Raw genomic sequence first — 19,962 nt, 5'->3', positions numbered from 1 at the left:
CCAATTTATTTCAATTGTTATTGAACAATTATTATCTAACTTCTAAACAATTATTTAGCTTCTATTATAGACCACACATGTGGGTTAAAATATCAGGAGTACTACAGCCTAGTAAAGACAAATTATACATAACCAATTCTAATACATTTGACAAGTGTTAAAATAAGAGTACTTGGGAAGCAAGTAGTAATTATAGCAACAAAAATTACCTTTGTCTTGTTCTGAATCCTCTACATGCTGACTGCAAAAGAATAATTCTACTCCTTAATTCTTGGTACTTCTTCCTTTCCCTGTAGCCTTTCCATCCTGCCTGTATATGGACAGCAGCAGAGTGTCTCCGCCTAGAGTGTCCTCTCCACCTCTGCTGAATGATGATAGCTGCAGTCCGGAGCTCCAAGAATCGTTGCCTCTCTATGTGAGCACGCCAGGAAGCCTGGAGAATAGTGGCTGCACTAGCTATAACTAAAGCATCAGGCTGCACAGCTGCATTTCTGACTTGTTTCTGATTTAAGTAATTCCTCCAGAACCGCTGAGGGAAAGACAAAAATAAAACCCGTTTTCATAGCAAATACCACATTTTTACAAAAAAGGGAAAACAACTGATATCTTATGTCATAATTGGAGGTCATGTGGCTCAATGGCTGAATTGTGGGTGGATTAAAGATTTTAAAAAGGTTTCCAGATATGCTTAACTGAAACAACTATTTTAGAAAATACAGCCTTTGATGTCTATTATTAAATTTAAGATAATTTAATTTTTATGCTTTAGGTTTATAAATTAAGTTGTTATTCTTTTGGGGCACCACTTGACTGTGCTCTAGACTTAGTTCTGGCTTTGTATTCACGGATCTTTTTTTTTTTTTTTTGCTTTTTGGGTCACACCTGGTGATACACAGAGGTCACTCCTGGCTTTATGCTCAGGGGATCATATGGGACGCCAGGAATCGAACCCGGGTTGGCCGCGTGCATGGCAAATGCTCTACCCGCTGTACTATTGCTCCAGCCCTCATGGATCACTCTTGATGGTGATCGGAGACCAAATGGATTACCAGGAATCAAATTTGGGCCAGGGAAATACAAGTAAGCACCCTAGGCACTGTAAAACTATAAATTTTAACAAATTATATTCCTATGAAACAATATGCTGACATTAATTTGCCAATATTAATACATTTTAAAGACAGAGAAATTAGGGGCTGGAGCGATAGCACAGCGGGTAGGGCGTTTGCCTTGCACGCAGCCAACCTAGGTTCAATTCCCAGCATCCCATATGGTCCCCTGAGCACCGCCAGGGGTGATTCCTGAGTACAGAGCCAGGAGTAACCCCTGTGCATCGCCAGGTGTGACCCAAAAAGCAAAAAAAAAAAAAAAAAAAAAAAAAAAAAAAAAAAAAATAAAGACAGAGAAATTAAATTTATTTATTTTGATTTGGGGCCACACCCTGTTACTGACCCTACACTCAGGAATTACTCCTGACAATGCTCGTGGGACCATATGAGATGCTAGAGATAGAACCCAAATCAGCCACATGCTCCAGCCCCATATTTTTTTTTCATAAAGATATTAACAATGAATTAAGTACCAAGGAGCAAAATAAAACAGATAAATGTAAAATAAGGTACTTAGCCTCTCAATGAGTAGATAACAATAATGTATGTGTAACTCTCAAATATCACTGAGAACACTGTTAAATAAAAATGACCATGCCAACAAAAATTAAGACATATAACTCCTTTGCCATAATTTCTTTGCCCATACTCAAATATCACTAAAATAACTATAAATTCCATTTAATATAAATTTTATTATATTAATATTTATTAAAAGCTCTGATTATGTGCCAGGTAATCTGTTGGATGTTAGAAACCTTTTAAAAAGTAATATGTAAATCTCATCTATAAAGTCACGTGTATTTGTATTTGTATTTAAATGTTTCACAGTGAAACAGTCCTGTTTACTAAAACAAAAGACAAATCAATGATCAATCTTATGTAAAAAATCTTTGTCTCCCACCTGGATAATCATAGATGCCTGTCTCAGGTGTAAGAAATGCTGCCTACACAGCAAGACCCTGAACCACCGCTGCAATAATATAATTCGGCGGAGCACCTCTTGGTGAAGCAGATCTTGTAAATGCTGTCGTTCCTGCTCCTTGAGAAAGACCTACCAAAGGAAGAAAATATGAGAAAGGCTTTAGAGGAAATGAGAAGCCTATTTTATGGGTCATCCTTCCTGTGATAAACTTTCAGAGATGAAAAAATATAGTGGCAGACATTAAAAAACAGTTTTGACAACATATCCCTATGACTCTGTACAAAGTAGCATTCTCAAATTAAAAAGGCAGTATTAAGATACAGGAACAGGGATCTGGGTCTTGGGTATGCTGGAGATGTGGGAGAGTGGTACTGTTGTATACCCAAACACAGACTCAACAACACTGTAATAATAAGACCTAAATAAACCATAACCACCAAATTTGAAAAGTGCCTGTCAAAGTTGTAGGTGGGGAGAGGGAAGTAGGTGGGAGGGAGCATGGGATCTCTGGAGGGAATCCCACTGGTGGTGGGATTGATTTTGGAATATTGTATACCTAAGACTCATCTATCAATAATTTTGTAAATAATGGCTCTTTAATTTAAAACAAAGTTTTTAAAAATAAAAATTTAAAAGGAGAAATTAAGATACAGAAGAGGAAATATAAAACCACAAATATAGCAACCCCAAGCCAGGACTAGAGAGATAGTACAGGGGTTAAGGTGCATGCCTTGTATCTGAATGGTACTGGTTTGATCCCTGTTACCACCTGGTTCCCTAAGCACTGCTGGTACAGACTTAGAGGTTCCCCAAGAACTGCAGAATGGCTCCCAGAAGTCCCAAACTCACTGTGGTGCTTATCACCCCATTGCAGAACCCTCCAGCAATGCATTCTTGGCACCTCCACTGAACCACAAACCAATTAATAGATATATCACCTTCCATTGTTTCTTTCTTTTTTTAAAAAGAAAAGGGTAGGAAAAAAAAACAGGTAAGGCAGGACTAATTGTACAGTGAAACAGGAGCCTGCCTTGCACTTAATCGGAGGGTCAACCCCCACCACCTGCTCCATCAGGAGTGATCCTTGAGTTCAGAGCCAGGAGTAAACCCTGTGCACTGTTGGGTTTGGTCCAAAAATAATTAACCAAACATTTTTAAAATTTTAAAATTAAAAAAAAGGGTAAATATTAGCTATCCAAATAAACACTGGACAGAGTAAACAGCAAGATAGAGGAGCTCACCAATAAGGAGTTGGAAATTATAGTAAATTATAATAATAAAGTAATAATAAAGGTATACACAGGGGACAATGAAACAATTAATCTTCCTAAAAAATAATATGAAGGTTTTGAAAAACAGGAAAAGTATTTTAATTAACAAGGTTATCAAAGTACTACTGAGCAGGAAGGTTAACACAAAGGAAGAAACATTGAGAAATAATTTTCATGCACTGGGTATAATGAATTAAATGAAATAACAAATAGACTTGAATTCAAAAAAGGAATGTCTGCTGTAAGATAAATAATGAAAGCCAAGGAATGGAATTTAAATGGGAATATTGCTGAAAGAGAAAAATAAAGATGAAAATCATTTGTAAAGAAATAAAGCAAATTTTTAAATAGAGAAAGAAAAAATTAAAGTGAAAGCAAATCAAAGACTATGTTTTCCACCCTAAGAAGTGTGACAAGAGTTAAGATACATCAGTGGTTTTACTGAATGACCGAGCTAAATATCCCAACCACAGAATCAACAACACTGAACTCATGAGGCTCAAACTTTAACAACCAAACTTAAAATGGTTCCAGTCAATGGCAAGTTTGGGATGGGGGGACAGGAGAAAGAAACTGAGACGACTGGTGGAGAGAAGGTGACACTGGTGGCAGGATCAGTGACAGAACTATATGTCTAAAATAAAATAAAATTTAGGGGGTAAAAAGAATATAAAAGTGTGACAGAAAATGAGAGTACTTGATTAAGTAGGAGAATTGGATCAAGTCATTTTGGACAAGCGGAAGAAAACCTCAAGAGGCTTTTTAGGCAGTTAAAATTAGTCACAACTCCAACACAGTCTAAAAACTGAGTAATACTGACTACAATACAAAGTGAAAATCTTGACTATATCTATTTTTTTTTTATTATCTAGGAACACTATTTTTAAAATAAATTTCCATAGGCAAAGACTGCAATTATTATTTAAATACATAAAATGAAATCAATTTTGATAAGGACTGTATATATTTACCATGGATTTTCCAACTTGATAATTATCTGGATTAATATTTATTTTCCTGAAGAAATCCTGAATATTGAATTTGGATGGAATAATATTTCGAGGAAGGAGCACATGGAAATGACTCACAAAATCCTAAAAAATAAAATATGTAAAATAATGAGAATTATATATAAACAAGATATTAAACTAGCTAATTGTCTTATTGATCCTTTGTTTTAACCCTGCCTGCACGGTAGAGCCTGGCAAGCAACCAGAGGCGTATTTAATATGCCAAAAACAGTAACTATAGGCCTCATTCCCCTGACCCTGAAAGAGCCTCCAATCCGTTGGGAAAGACAGTAAAGAGAAGCTGCTAAAATCTCAGAGCTGAGTGTAATAGAGACGTTACTGGTGCCCGCTCGAGTAAATCAATGAACAACGGAATGACAGTGATACAGTGATTGATCCTTTGTTTTAACTCCTTTAAACAGGGTAAAAAAAAAAAGAAAGTACTTGTTACTTTAAACTACTAAAGACTATTTAGGAAAAGCATGTCAAGTGGGTGAAGATATATTCTACATATTTTATCATCAAAGGGATTTGAAAGAAGAATAGTTTTCTTTCGGAAAACTGTTATTTAAGAAAAAAATTTTTATGAACTTAGAGCACTTGTTTTGCATGTTAGATTCCCTATATTCAATGCCCTGTGCCACAAAAAGTAAAAGTGATTCAACAAACACCTGAAATTCTTAGAGATAAATTAGCAAAGGTTGCTTCCTAAGGAAAAAAAGTCATCAAAAGAAAACTTTAGGGAAAACCAAGTGGAATATTTTCTTTTGAACTAGATAGATCTGACTGATTACTTCAGTTATTGGAATAATCAATATGGAAAAATTACACTGAATAATCTTAGTATTAGGCTAGAAGTCAGATCAAATGAGAATGGGCAAATACTGAATTTCATTTCAAAACACGCTTAATGATAGTTTATTAAATAATGTGGGTATTCTCTTTTCCTCTTCGATTCTCTGTACAAAAGATGAAGGTCAAGAAAATATATGTGTGTGATTCCCCAAAATAAAAAATAAGTCAAACATGGAAACTATTACTTAAAACCTGATGTGTGTAGATATACCACTCTAAAATATATAAATTTAAATGTGACTGTAAAAGCATCACCTGGAAAGAATATTTGCAGCTGTATCCTGACTGGCGAATTCTAACGATCTCCAGCATCCCAGTGTACCGAAGCTGTCTAAGCACCAAAGTATCATTGAACCTTAAAGGCAGCTAAAACAGAATAATTGGCAAACACAGTAACCAAGAAGAAATCACCAAATTTATGTCTGTCTTATAAATATGGAAAACTTTAAAAGAACCAAACAGAGAATTAAATGATTGAATACTTTGCTATTCAGACTGGAAACAATTTTCCCATGATCAACATCAATATGACAAAAGTTCACACAGTTATTAGGTATATTTTTGCAAAACCGTCCTTAGGGGAACTGTTATAGAAAAGAGGAATTAAGGCTGTCCACACTCTTCACTCTGCATAAATAATAACATCTAGACATGGAGAGTGTCAAGCAATTTCTTATGGAGTTCATAGTTGACATCCAAACAGGAGAGATTATAATAGGAAATTAACAGTTACATAAAAATTCTTCTTTTCTCATGAAATTTCATTAAGTATTTGCTTTTGAAATTCCAAGAAATGTTAAATCAAGACATAATAAAAAACTTACAAGTTAAATGAAATTAGAAAGATATGCATATAAAATATATAACAAATTTTCTTTAAAAATATTAAAGATAGCTCTTCCTATCTACATATTCTCCTTAAAATTTAAATGCATACCTGAAACATTAGTACTGATTTTTTTAAAAGATTTGAAATGTCTTTAAAAAAAGAAGAGTTTAAAATCTTTTTTAAAAAGTAAACTGAGGGGCTGGAGGATAGCACAGCGGGTAGGGCGTTTGCCTTGCACGCGGCCGACCCGGGTTCTAATCCCAGCATCCCAGATGGTCCCCTGAGCACCGCCAGGGGTGATTCCTAAGTGAAGAGCCAGGAGTAACCCCTGTGCATCGCCGGGTGTGACCCAAAAACAAAAACAAAAAAAACAAAAAGTAAACTGAGGTGCCAGTGCGATATAGTGGGAGGGCATTTATCTGCCTTACACACATCTGACCAAGGTTCGATCCCCAGCAATCTCTGGCGACCTATATGGTCCCCCAAGCATCACCAGGAGTAATTCCTGAGTGCAGAGCCAGGAGTAACCCCTGAGCATTGCTGGGTGTAACCCAAAAAGCAAAAAAAAAAAAAAAAAAAGTAGTAACCTGAGCTCTAATTTACAAAACATTTTTACCTTTTCAGCATTAGAACGAATACATTTTACAAAATATGGTTCTGCTTGACCAAGTGTCTCCATCAGCTTGCTTAATGAAGCCTGCAATAGAAAGCAATTAATTAGCATTTTCCCCATTACAAACAAAAATGATAGCAAAATTAATAGTATACACAGAAATAAGTTTGCTACTGGAAAGCATACTTTGTGTATTTCCATACCATTTGCATTAAAGATAATTAAAGCAAGGATGGTAGTTTACAGTTAAATGTGATAGGTTGACATATATTTAAGAATTATTTACTTTTCTTCACATTTCATGAAAGTTTTATTCAAACTCAAGCAAACTAGTAACAGTGAAAATCACCCAGGATAGCAAGCAGTAAGGTTCCTGCTTTAATCTGTAGCAACTTCCCCTCTTTCATTTCTAATAAGGGTAATTAGCACATGACCTATTTTTCCTGATTTATCTGCTAGGGGCTTATTGGTTTTTTACCTTTCTGAAAATACTTTCTAAAAAATTCAAGTGATAACTTCCCTTTTTCTGCCTTTCAATTGTTTAAAGATATTACTTTTGTTTTCTAATGACATTTCCTTCCTACCCCACCCTTTAATTGCATTTCCGATTTTCTCTTTTATTTTTCCTTTTTTTTTTTTTTTTTTTTTTTTGAGTGAAAGGAATCCAAGCTATGCTCAGGAAGCCCAGGAATCCATCCTGGCAATTCTTGGCTAGAGGCCCTGAAGATGTGACACTACTCAGAACTTATTTACTCAGGCAACCCTAGTAGAGCATGCAGGCCTCTAAGGCCAGATCCAGTGGTGCCTGCTACCACTAGGACTGAACTCCTGCAATGCTGAGGGACCATGTGGTGCCAGGGTAAACAAAGGTTAGCCAATGTAAGGGATGCATCTTAATCTCTGTATTATTTCTCCAGCCCCTAGGAATTTTTTGTTGTTGTTGTGCCTCTCCATGTCCCACAATTTCCTTTTCTAAAATATTTTTCTATTTAGAGATTGAATACGATGGCCACTCAAATTGCAAACAACAACACCCAAAAGGAGAGAGAACAAAAGGGAATACCCTGCCAGGAAGGAGGGGTAGGGGGGAATGGAGTAGAAGAATGCAAGGGATACTGGGATCATCCATGGTGGAGAATGGGTACTGGTGGAGGGATGGGTACTCTAGCATTGTATGACTGAAACACAAGCACGAAAATATGTAAATCTGTAACTGTACCCTCATGGTGATTCACTAATACAAAAAATAATAAATTTAAAAAAATTCTATTTAGTTAAAGTTGTGATTTACAGAGTTATTTATAGTTGAGTTTTAGGCATCTAATGGGCTTACATCATTTATTTCCCTCTTCTCAGAGATCATAATCTGACAAGACATATCATCTATCCTCTAAGTTTGACACTATCTTTTGTCCAGTTTTGATTATTAATAGCCAAAAGGTAATTCCTGTTTAATTAACCTTCCATTAATTCTGATGTCACATTTTAAGAAAAGTTAGAATTAAGTGAAATGAGTCAGAAAGAGAGGGACAGACATAGTGGGACTGCACTCATTTGTGGAGTAGCATCACATGAGGCTGACACCCAAGGACAGTAGATACAAGGGCCAGGGGGATTGCCCCATAGCTGGAAGACTGCTTCATGAGTGGAGGGGAGAAGGCAGATGGAATAGAGAAGGGATCACTAAGAAAATGATGGCTGGAGGAACCAGTTGGGATGGGAGATGCATGCCAAAAGTAGATAATGGACCAAACATGATGACCTCTCAGTGTCTGTGTTGCAAGCTATAATGCCCAAAAGTAGAGAGAGGATATGGGGAATATTGTCTGCCATGGAGGCAGGGGGAGGGTGGAAAAGGGGGGGGGTATACCCGGGATATTGGTGGTGGGGAATGTGCACTGGTAGAGGGATGGGTGTTTGATCATTGTGAGATTGTAACACAAACATGAAAGCTTGTAACTATCTCACGGTGATTCAATAAAATTTTTTTAAAATGAAGCATTAATTCATAAGAAGGGCACAGAATCAAAGATATTTGGATGCTATCCATCTCCACCATTAATAATATATTCACAAATACAACAATATGTGTCTCGTAGAAATGCTGAAGGAAAACTAAATAATGTACAGTGTATAAATATTTATTAAAGCATCTTAAAAAATACAGGTCATTGATCATTGTAACTAGATGGTAAAGTTTCAATTTTTTTCTCCACCTGTATTCAATTAATAGAAAATTGACAGCTTTTGTAATTACTACTTAATAATGTTAAAAATGTTATCAATGACCCTTTTTTATTTTTGCTAAATAAATGAAGAAAATTTGAGAATATCCCAAATTCCTGATTTGTGAGGATTTAAGAAATATTACAGGATTCTAACTATATTTTATTACAATGCTCTCATGAACAATTCAGATGTAGTAATGGTTTTGTTGCTGTTTTTGTTTTGAGTCACATCCAGTGGTATGCAGGGGGCTATTCCTTGCTCTGTGCTCATTGATCATATGTGGTGCCAGGGAAACAAGTCAGAATTGGCCATGTGCAAGACAAGCACCTTAGCCCCTGCACTAGTTCTCTAGTTTCTTAAAGACTAACTTTGGTACGCAGGCATCTATGAACGAGCTAAGGTATCAAAATGAAGACTATTTGCTCTAAGTACATAATAGTAAAATTACATTTCCCATTTAGATCCAAGTTCAAGTTTCCTTTTGGGATTGTTTTAAAAAAAGTGTAACAGATTTTATTTGGAAGTGTCAATTAAGGGGAGAGAAGAGAGATGAGAGAGGGAGAAAGAAGAGAGAGAAGGAGAGAGAAGAGAGACAGGAGAGAAGAGAGAGAGAAAAGAGAGAGGAGAGAGAGAGAGAGAGAAAGAGAGAGAGAGAGAGACTCTCAAGAGAGAACATGAGTTCCTCCAGAGGAGAGAGCTCCAGTACACATCCCAGCATTGAAGTATAAAGGTATGAAAGTACACATCTCAAGAGTGGAAATGTGGGCAAACACTTGTACCTGAGCACTACATGTGTGTGGCAGCAACACATGTGCTTGAGCTGCATATGTGCACTCAAGTTTCCTTTTGATCAGAATTTGGCTTCTATACACTGTATTAATCAGAGGAAATGTGATGATGAACTAGCAACTTTATCAACTGTGACTCCTATCATGATATTTTAAATAAACTTACATACTGTTTTACACAGAAGTTATATATATATTTACCAATCAGCATGATCTCCTAGAATCCATCCATCTTTGCAGAAATTAGAATGTGAAGAGAGTTCCACAGCATAGATACTCCTCCCAGTTGACACATACTTCTTTTTTACTTTAATATTAAACACCACTAATTTATAGGATTATGAGTTAAGAGGACTTTTTTTTAAACTCATAGCAAAGCTGTTCCCTATAACCAATGGTACTTTTTTTATTTACTTGCACTTAATAATTTGGAGGTTTTAGCCTTTTTTTTTCCCTCTTTAAGAGAAAATATTGAACCAAACCATCTTCACAGATTTAATTTTTTTCTGAGGCCTGAGGTAAGATCTAAAGTAAAGTGACATTTCAAGCCATTCTTTATTCAGAGGATTTTGCTTATGAATTACAGAAGATCAACTGCAATAACAAGACAGTAGAAAATTTGCACCAAATACATTGGATTTAAAAGAGAACGGTAGCAAACCGAGAAATAGTACAAATAATCCTACCGAGCACAGGCTGGAGCGATAGCACAGCGGTTGGGCATTCGCCTTTCACGAGGCCGACCTGTGTTCGATTGCTCCACCCCTCTCGGAGAGCCTGGCAAGCTACCCGTGCGTATTGGATATGTCAAAAACAGTAACAATAAGTCTCTCAATGAGAGACGTTACTGGTGCCCACTCGAACAAATCGATGAGCAACAGGATGACAGTGACAGTGACAACCCTACCGAGCAAGGTAGGATGCTCGCCTTGCAGCAGACTTGATTCCCCCATATCCCATATGATCCCGAGTACTACCAGGAGTGATCCCTGAGCAAAGCACTAGGAGTAAGCCCTGAGCACTGCCTAATGTGACCCAAAAACCAAACCAAAACAAAGCAATAAAAAGGAACATTAGGAGTCCGAGAAATAATATAGTAGGTAAGGAGTTTGCCTTGTATGCAGCAGACCCCAATAATGATCCCCAATTATGGTCTCTAAGCACCTCCAGTGGTCACTCCTGTGCACTGAGACAGAAAAATGCCCTAAGGACTGCTAAATATGGATCAAAATATATATATATATATAAATTGATTTAAATAAATTAAAAGTAGAATTAAAAAAGAATAAGACACACAGCTACTATTGGATAATGAAAATTTTTAAAAAATTAGTTAATAGTAAATATTACTTCTGTGACATATTGGCAGCCTGCAAGGCAAGCACCCTATCCTCTGTACTGTCTCTCTGGCTCCAAGTATAGTAAAATTATGCAAAGCACTGCACCCATCAGATTTTTGACTCATTTTCACAAATACCTCGCAAATGAAAGAATATTAGAGAAAGCTATTTTGAGAAAAAAAAAAAGGAAAAACTTGGCAAAATATTCTGAAAAGTAATTTTGGAAGCTTTGTTGTTAATTTATAATGGTAATATTTCTGAGTGTGCAGGCACAATAAAAGAAAATGATTCCTACACAGTAAAACTAAAACAAAGGAGAAAAATCATACAATCTCACTGAGTTAGAATACTGATGGCAACAGCATAAAGTTTAAACCAGCACAGGGGGAAAAAACATCATTACAGACAGTGATTACACATGCACAGTAGTTTAAAAGCATATTTCTAAACATATTTTAGTGGTTATATTCTAACAATGTATAGATTATTGTTGCCTTTCCCCTCACACTTAAAATTTTGAATACGTAGAAATACAAGATGGAAAAAAAAGGCACTTGACATTTTTCATCTTTGGTATTTCTCACCAAAACAACCACTAAAGCCTGGCCTTTTAATCACATTAATCATTTTACTCAACAAACCATTGCACTCAGGTATTTGCAGATCGGTAATTCTGATTTTTCAATGAGAGGTATCCCTTTGATATAAGTAAATGGGAAATAACCTGAAACTGGGCACTGATGCTGGGAGGTTTCTTCTTCTTGTGCAAATGAAGAAGAGACTTGGTAATGCAGTCCTGCAAGGTCTGTCTTGTCAGGTGTTTTAAGGAATTTATTTCTAACAAGTTCTGGAAAAAAAAGGAGAAGGAATTCAAATTACATAATTTCATCTAAACATAGGTAAAAACAGAATTACACTGTGTTTGCATATGACAGTAGTGAACGTGAAGGACTGATTTTTCAATATGCATTCTACCCTCCTCCTGTTTTACTATAAAAGCTTAAAAAGACATTTACCAAACTCTCTTGTACTTGAGTTCTGAATGTGGCAGGCACTCATCAATTAGCTTCCCACTCATGAAACCAGGATGGTTTAACTGAGGCAGATGCCTTGACTACTAGTTTGGTTCTTCTGGTAAGCATATACATAAAGTACTCTTACTTTCCTGATTCCAAGAGTGTAGACACTACTTTTATGAGTGTTGACAGACAGAGACTAAGGCAATGGACTTGTTATTGAAACCCTAGAAAATACATGTTCTCAACAGTGGTAGTAGCTTCCTCCCCACATCTGGATTATACCACAGATGACCTGGAAGCAGCAGCTACAGTGACAGTTTTCTGATTTCCCAGCTTTCTTACAAGATCTAAAGGCAGTTCTGAAATGCTGTTTTAATTCTCCCATTAATGACAATTCTATAATGAAGTAATTTTTATTTGTGTAAAGAAAGATAAACTTTACATTAATAATTAAAAGTTCTTTAAGCTCTGCCTGCAATAAGGGAAGTGCAGTCAGCTATCCAAGGCGTGTCTCTGCTCAGCAAAGCCTGGGTCCCCAAGAGCTAGAGAAAGGCCGTGATGGGCTCTTGAAAACCACTGTCCCTCCCCAGGTCAGGAGTGAACGCCACACAAGGAAGTACACTCTGCTTCACTCCACGGTCACATGTTTCTTCACACCTCCATAATCACCATAAACATAAAGACACACCCTAACTGTAGGTGCCTAAGCACTCACCAACACACAAGAAAGAACTCCAAACTGCAAAGGTCACAATGACAAAGCAACACAGAAACCCACCAGGTTCAGTGAGTGAAGATGTTAACCCAAATGACCCAACCAGTAATAATGAGCTACATAACCTCTCTGATAAGAAATTGGAATAGAATTGTTGAGTTTGCATAAGGAGAAAGAAACAATAGAATGCACAGCCAATAAAATACAAGAGGATATGAGAGCAGAAATGAGGAAAATACAAACGAAAATATAAGAAACAACAAATCTGAAAAACCTGGTAGGTGAAATGAAAAATTCACTAGAAGGCCTCAGCAGCAGAGTAACTGAGGCCAGAATCAGTGAGTTCCAAGATGAGGTACAGAAAATTTCTAGACAATTACAGAAGATGGAAAAGAGCCTCAAAATAAACCAACACATGATAAGAGAACATCGGGATGAATTTTAGAGGAACAACACAAGAATCATTGGCGTCCCAGAGGGGCAGGAAGAAAACCTGGATGAAGAAGCAACTGTCAATGCCTTCCTTACTTAAAAGTTCCCAGAGCTGAAGAATGCTTGCACCCACATCCAGGAGGTCCAAAAGGTACCAGCTAAAAGAAATTCAAATAAAAAATACCCCAAAACACACCCAAATCAGAACAACAAAATCCATAAAAAGAATACTGAAAGCAGCAAAATCAAAGAAGGAAATTACTTACAGAGGAGCATCCCTATGATATAGGGCAGACTTATCAGAGGTGTAATCCCCCAAGCCTGAATACAATGGTGGGATATAGTGAAAACCTCCATAAATGAACACCTTACCAAGAACACTTTACCCAGTCAGACTCTCATTCAGATTTGAAGAACACACAACTTCACAGATCAAGAACAACTCAGGAACTTCACAGACTCAGAATCACTGTTACAAGAACTAAACAGGCTACTTTAAGATAAAACGAGCCCCACAAATACATCAAACTCCTGCAGAAAGATGGCAAAAAACTTTAATATCTATGTCAAAGAGGCTAAATGCACCAATTAAGAGCCAAAGAGTGGCAGGATAAATTAGAAAATTGAACCCCACACTCTACTGCCTGCAAGAAACACATTTGAACAGTCAGAGGAAACACAGACTCAAAGTCAAATTTTAGTAAACAGTCCTTCAAGCAAACAACACACTCAAATATGCCACGGTGACCACACTGGTATCAGACAACATAGATTTTCAGACTCAAGAAGAGTCTGTCTTACTTATAAGAGACAGTGAAGTCCATTTCTTTTCTTTTCTTTTTTTTATGGAGGAGTACTGCTATTTATTCAGCCATTTGGTTAAGCTGATTGAACTGGGCATGAAGTCCACATTACCTTTTTTTTTTTTTTTAGTGAATCACCATGAGATACAGTTACAAAGCTTCACTGTTTGAGTTTCAGTCATACAATGATCGAACACCCAATCCTCCACCAGTGCACATCCTCCACCAGCAATGTCCCCGGCACCCCCCACCTTCCCACTCGTCCCCCTGCCTCTACAGCAGACAAACTCCCCTATACTCTGTTTTGTATTACTTGTTATGAATAGCATGAGATGTCACATGGCCAAAAGAGTGGCTGCATGCTCCTGAAATTCTAAAATTTTAAATAATTAGGGTGTGGAGAAATCTCTGCAGTGAGCTGTTCAGTTTGGAGATTCTTTTGTGTGGCCATTATGGCCATTAAGGAGCTTAAGTAGTAGCTGAAGGCCTTTTCTCTTTTCTTTTCTTTTCTTTTCTTTTCTTTTCTTTTCTTTTCTTTTCTTTTCTTTTCTTTTCTTTTCTTTTCTTTTTTCTTTCCTTCTCTCTTCCTTCCTTCCTTCCTTCCTTCCTTCCTTCCTTCCTTCCTTCCTTCCTTCCTTCCTTCCTTCCTTCTTTTCTTTTTTATCGAATCACCATGAGATATAGTTACAAAGCTTTCATGTTTGAGTTTCAATCATACAATGATCAAACACCCATCCCTCCACCAGTGCACATTTTCCACCACCAATGTCTCCAGTATACCCCCACTTTCCAACCTTCCCCCTGCTTCCATGGCAGACAGTTTCCCCCATACTCTCTCTCTAGTTTTGGGCATTATGGTTTACAATACAGATGCTGAGAGGTTATCATGTTTAGTCCTTTATCTTTCAGCACACATCTCCTATCCCAAACGATTCCTCCAACCATCATTATCTTAGTGATCCCTACTCTATTCCAGCTGAAGGGCCATTTCTTAAGGGATCGATACATCAGGAAGAACTCACACTCTTAAACACTTATGTACCTAATGAGGACCAGCAAAATACTTAAAACAACTGCTAACAGACTGGAAGAAAAACACTGATAGCAACACAATAGTAGTTGGAGATTTCAACACCTCTTTGTTACTTATTGATAGATCAATTAACTAAAGTTCCACAAGGAAATATTTTATTTGAGGGATGAAATGGAAAAGAGGGAGATAGTGTATAGCTAGCTAGCTAGCTAAATGGCTTTTCATCCCCCCAAAAGCTTCTCCAGCACATGTGAAACATTATCCAAGATAGAACACATGCTGGGCCACAAAACATACCTCCATAAAATCAGGAGAATACAAATTGTATCAACTATCTTTTCAGACCATGATGCATTGAAAACAGAAGTTAATCAGATACAGAAACAAGAAACAAGTCAAATACCTGGAAATTAAATAGGTCACTACTAAACAACTAGTGCCTTAGAGAGGAAATTTAAAGATTCCTGGAAACAAATGAGAATAAAGACATGGGTACCAGGGGCTGGAATGATAGCATAGCGGGTAGGGCATTTGCTTTGTACACGGCCAACCCGGGTTCAATTCCCAGCATCCCATATGGTCCCCTGAGTACCGCCAGGATTAATTCCTGAGTGCAGAGCCAGGAATAACCGCTGTGCATCGATGGATGTGATCCAAAAAGCAAAAAAAAAAAAAAAGACAGGTACTAGAATTTGTGGAACACAGCAAAAGCAGTGTTAAGAAAGGCTGTGACTCTGCAAGCATTCATCAGGAAGGAAGAAAGGGCTCACATAAATAACTTCACAGCTTAGGATCTTGGAAAATGACCAACAAAAGGAGTCCAAACCAGGAAGGAAGAAGGAAATAATAAAACAGAGCAGAAATAAATGAGGTAGAATTTTTAATTAAAAAATTTTTTAATTAAAAAAAATTCTAAAGATCAATGAAACCAGGCTGGTTCTTTGAGAAAATAAACAGGATCTACAAACCACTAGCAAGACTCACAAAGAAAGAGAGGGAACCCTAATAAACTAAAGAAGAAACAAGGCGGGACATCACAACAAAAACCACAGAAATTCAATGGATCACTAGAAATTAATTTGAAAATTCTTACGCAACAAAACAAGAGAACCTTGAAGAAATGGATAAATTCCTAGATTCCTATAACCTCCCAAGGCTGAACCAAGATCTGAAATACCTCAAGAGACCTATCACTATTGAGGAAATTGGAATGGTAAACAAAATTCTTCCCCCAAACAAAAGCCCAGGCCCAGATGATTCACTAGTGAATTTTTTCAAATCTTTAAAGAGGACATATTGCCAATTCTTTTCAAACTTTTCTGGGAAAGAGAAGAAACAGTAATACTCCCAGTTTCTATGAGGCAAATATTTCCATAAAACCAAAAGTAGACAGACACCACAAAGAAAGAGAATTACAGGCCAATATCCCTGATGAACAGATGCAAAGATCCTCAACAAAATACTAGCAAATAGTGTTCGACAATTCATCAAAAAGATCATATACCATAACCACGTAGGATTCATTCCGAGAATACAGGATGATTTAAAATCCGTAAGTCAATCAACATAAAACATCATATCAATAAAAGAAAAGATAAGAACATAAGCATTTTACAAAAGTCAGCACCCATTAATGATTTAAAAAAAAACTCTCAACAAAGTGGGATATGAAGAAACCATCCTCAATACAGTCAAAGTCATCTGCCATAAGCCCACAGCAAGCATTATTCTTCTTTAAAGATTTTTACTTTTTTGGCTTTCTTGGAGAGGGACTATACCCTATGATGCTCAGGGGTTACTCCTGGCACTGCACTCAGGAATCATTCCTGACAGTAATCAGGGAGCCATATGGGATGTTGGGGATTGATCCTGGGTTGGCTGCATGCAAGGCAAAAGCCCTGCTCACCATACTATCGTTTCGGCCCCACAAGCATTATTCTCAATATAGAAAAATTACAGCCTGTCAGTCTCAGCCCGGGCCGGAGCTCGGCTCCGGCCGAGTTTCGACCCGGGTGGCCATGCCTTTGCACAGCCGGTGGATGTGAAACGAGCAGGAACCAGAGACAGCTTTAGGATTTGGGGTTCCAGCAAGTGCTTGCAACCATGTATGGAGACTGTGAACTAAGCTTTTGCCCCACGCCGGCTAACGGAGGAAATATCCTTCCTTCTTGGTCTCTCTCCCCTCCGGGAAAAGGTGTGGTTTCCGACATTTTGTGGGTCCTTTGAGCAGGTATGAACTTTTGGCGCGGGGGGCGGAAAAAAAAAAGTGCTTTGAACTTGAAACAGCCGCGGGATACCGGGCAGTCTCAGCCCGGGCCAGAGCTCAGCTCCGGCCGAGTTTCGACCCGGGTGGCCATGCCTTTGCACAGCCGGTGGATGTGGAACGAGCAGGAACCAGAGACAGCTTTAGGATTTGGGGTTCCATCAAGTGCTTGCAACCATGTATGGAGACTGTGAACTAAGCTTTTGCTACATGCTGTTCCAGGAAGGGAAATGATTCATTTTCCAACTTAAATCTCCGTGGACTTAAATTACTATAATACAGAAATTGTAGACTTTTTATCTCTTCATTCTCATCAGTGGAAAACTTATTATCAAATATTTCCTTGTCAATAGAGCTGTATTCTTGAGGGATAAATTCCAACCAAAATAGTGAGTCTGTTTTGAAACTCCAACAACAATAGTGAGTTGTGTGTTGAAATCTGGAATGTAATCAAGGTAAAGAGAAAAGGAAGTGGAATTATCAGTCACGCACAGGGGTGGGGAGTGAGGGGGTGAGGGGGTGAGGGGTGGGATGTATACTGGTTTGTTTTTGTTTTTGTTTGGTTTTTTTTTTTGGTGGTGGAATATGGGCACTGGTGAAGGGATGGGTGTTTGAGCATTGTATAACTGAGATATAAGCCTGAGAACTTTGTAACTTTCCACTTGGTGATTCAATAAAATAAATTTAAAAAAAAAAAGAAAAGAAAAATTACAGCCTGTCAAAATGACAATACTCCCCAAAGCATTATACAGATTCAATACAATCCCTATAGGGATACCCATGATGTTTTTCAAAGAAATTGATCAAACACTCCTAAAATTCATATAAACTCCCATGAATAGTGAAAGGAATCCTTGGAAAAAAAGAAGATGGAAGGTATCACCTTCCCCAACTCAAACTATACTACAAAGTAATTGAAACAGCATGGTACTAGAATAAAGATAGACCCACAGACCAATGGAATAAAGTTGAAATCCCTGACACAAACCCTCAAATATATGATCACATAATCTTTGATAAGGGAGCAAGAAACACACAGTGGAGCAAGGAAAGTCTCTTCAACAAGTGTTGCTGGGAAAACTGGGCTGCTACATGCAAAAAAGGAGAACTCAGACCTCCCTCTAATGCCAGGCACAAAGGTCAGATGAAAAAGGATTAAAGACCTCAATGTCAGACGTGAATCCATAAATTTATGGAGGAAACCATAGGCAAAGCTCTCCATGACACTGAAACTAAAGATATCTTCAGGGCCTGGAGCAATAGTACAGTGGGTAAGGCATTTGCCTTGAATGCGGCCGACCCAGGTTCGATTCTTAGCATCCCGTATGGTCCCCCAAGTACCACCAGGAGTAATTCCTGAGTGCAGAGCCAGGACTAACCTCTGAGCATAGCCAGGTGTGACCCAAAAAGCAGAAAGGAAGGAAGGAAGGAAGGAAGGAAGGAAGGAAGGAAGGAAGGAAGGAAGGAAGGAAGGAAGGAAGGAAGGAAGGAAGGAAGGAAGGAAGGAAGGAAGGAAGGAAGGAAGGAAGGAAGGAAGGAAGGAGAGAAGAAAGAAAGAAAGAAAGAAAGAAAGAAAGAAAGAAAGAAAGAAAGAAAGAAAGAAAGAAAGAAAGAAAGAAAGAAAGAAAGAAAGAAAGAAAGAAAGAAAGAAAGAAAAGAAGAGAGAGAGAGAGAGAGAGAGAGAGAAAGACAGAGATCATCTTCAAAGATGAAACGCCACTGACCAGGCGTTTCATGTAGACCTGGTCTACATTAAGCTAAAAAGCTTCTGCACCTCAAAATAAACAGTGAACAAGATTCCCATGGAATGGGAAAAATTACCCAATACAAGATAGTAACTGGTAGAACTTTAGAAGAAAAAAAAATCCAACCTATCAAAAAATGGGAAGAGAAATGAACAAAAAAACTTCCTCAAAGAAGAAGTAAAAATGACCAAAAGGTAGATGTAAAACCCTCTATATTGCTAGTCATCAGGGAGATGCAAATCAAAACAATAATGCGATCTCATCTCACACCACAGAGACTGGCACACATCAAAAAAACAAGAGCAACCAGTGCTGGTACGAACACGGGAAGAAAGGGACTCTCATTCATTGCTGGTGGGAAAGACTGGTCCAGCCTTTTTGGAAAACGACAAGGGCATTCCTCAAAATGCTAGAAATTGAGCTTCCATATAACCCAGCAATAGTACTTCTGGGAATATACCCCAGGGGTGCAAAAACACACAGCCAAAAAGCCATCTGCATGTCTCTGTTCACTGCAGCACTATTCACACAGACAGAATCTGGAAACAACCTGAGTGCCTGAGAATAGACTACTATTAAAGAAACTATGGTTTATCTACACAATGAAATACTATACAGCGACCAGCAAAAATGAAGTTATGAAATTTGCTTATAAATGGATGAACATGCAAAGTATCATATTGAGTGAAGTAAGTCAGAAAGAGAGGAATAGACATAGAATAATTGCACTCATTAATGGGATACAAAACCATAGTATGATACTAATATCCAAGAAAAGTAGGAAAAAGGGCCAAGAGGGTTGGTTCATGGTTGGAAGCCTGTTTCAAGTACTGAGAGAAAAGGCAGTTGGGATAGAGAAGGGACCACTATGACAATGATACTTGGAAATGATCATTCTGGCAAGAACTGTGGGGTGAAAATAGATAAAGGAACAAACATGATAACCTCTCAGTACCTGTATTGCAAACCATAATGCCCAAAAG

The 19,962-nt window shown here is 37.7% G+C and overlaps 1 protein-coding gene across 5 annotated transcripts in view; it reads right to left on the bottom strand.

Moving 5' to 3' along the window:
• Positions 1–19,962, bottom strand: part of MYO9A (myosin IXA) — a 228,476-nt gene that overhangs the window by 63,163 nt on the left and 145,351 nt on the right. For all 5 annotated transcript variants that reach the window (XM_055132922.1, XM_055132923.1, XM_055132924.1 and 2 more), the window contains exons 19-24: positions 11,694–11,816; positions 6,616–6,696; positions 5,426–5,536; positions 4,277–4,399; positions 2,014–2,163; positions 210–529 (exon numbers count right to left, since the gene is read on the bottom strand). In XM_055132922.1, coding sequence (XP_054988897.1) covers positions 210–529; positions 2,014–2,163; positions 4,277–4,399; positions 5,426–5,536; positions 6,616–6,696; positions 11,694–11,816 — 908 coding nt within the window. The remainder of the gene's footprint in view (positions 1–209; positions 530–2,013; positions 2,164–4,276; positions 4,400–5,425; positions 5,537–6,615; positions 6,697–11,693; positions 11,817–19,962) is intronic.

This window comes from Sorex araneus, chromosome 3 (genome assembly GCF_027595985.1).
Source record: "Sorex araneus isolate mSorAra2 chromosome 3, mSorAra2.pri, whole genome shotgun sequence".
NCBI lineage: Eukaryota > Metazoa > Chordata > Mammalia > Eulipotyphla > Soricidae > Sorex > Sorex araneus.
This window is presented reverse-complemented; position numbering and strand designations above follow the sequence as displayed.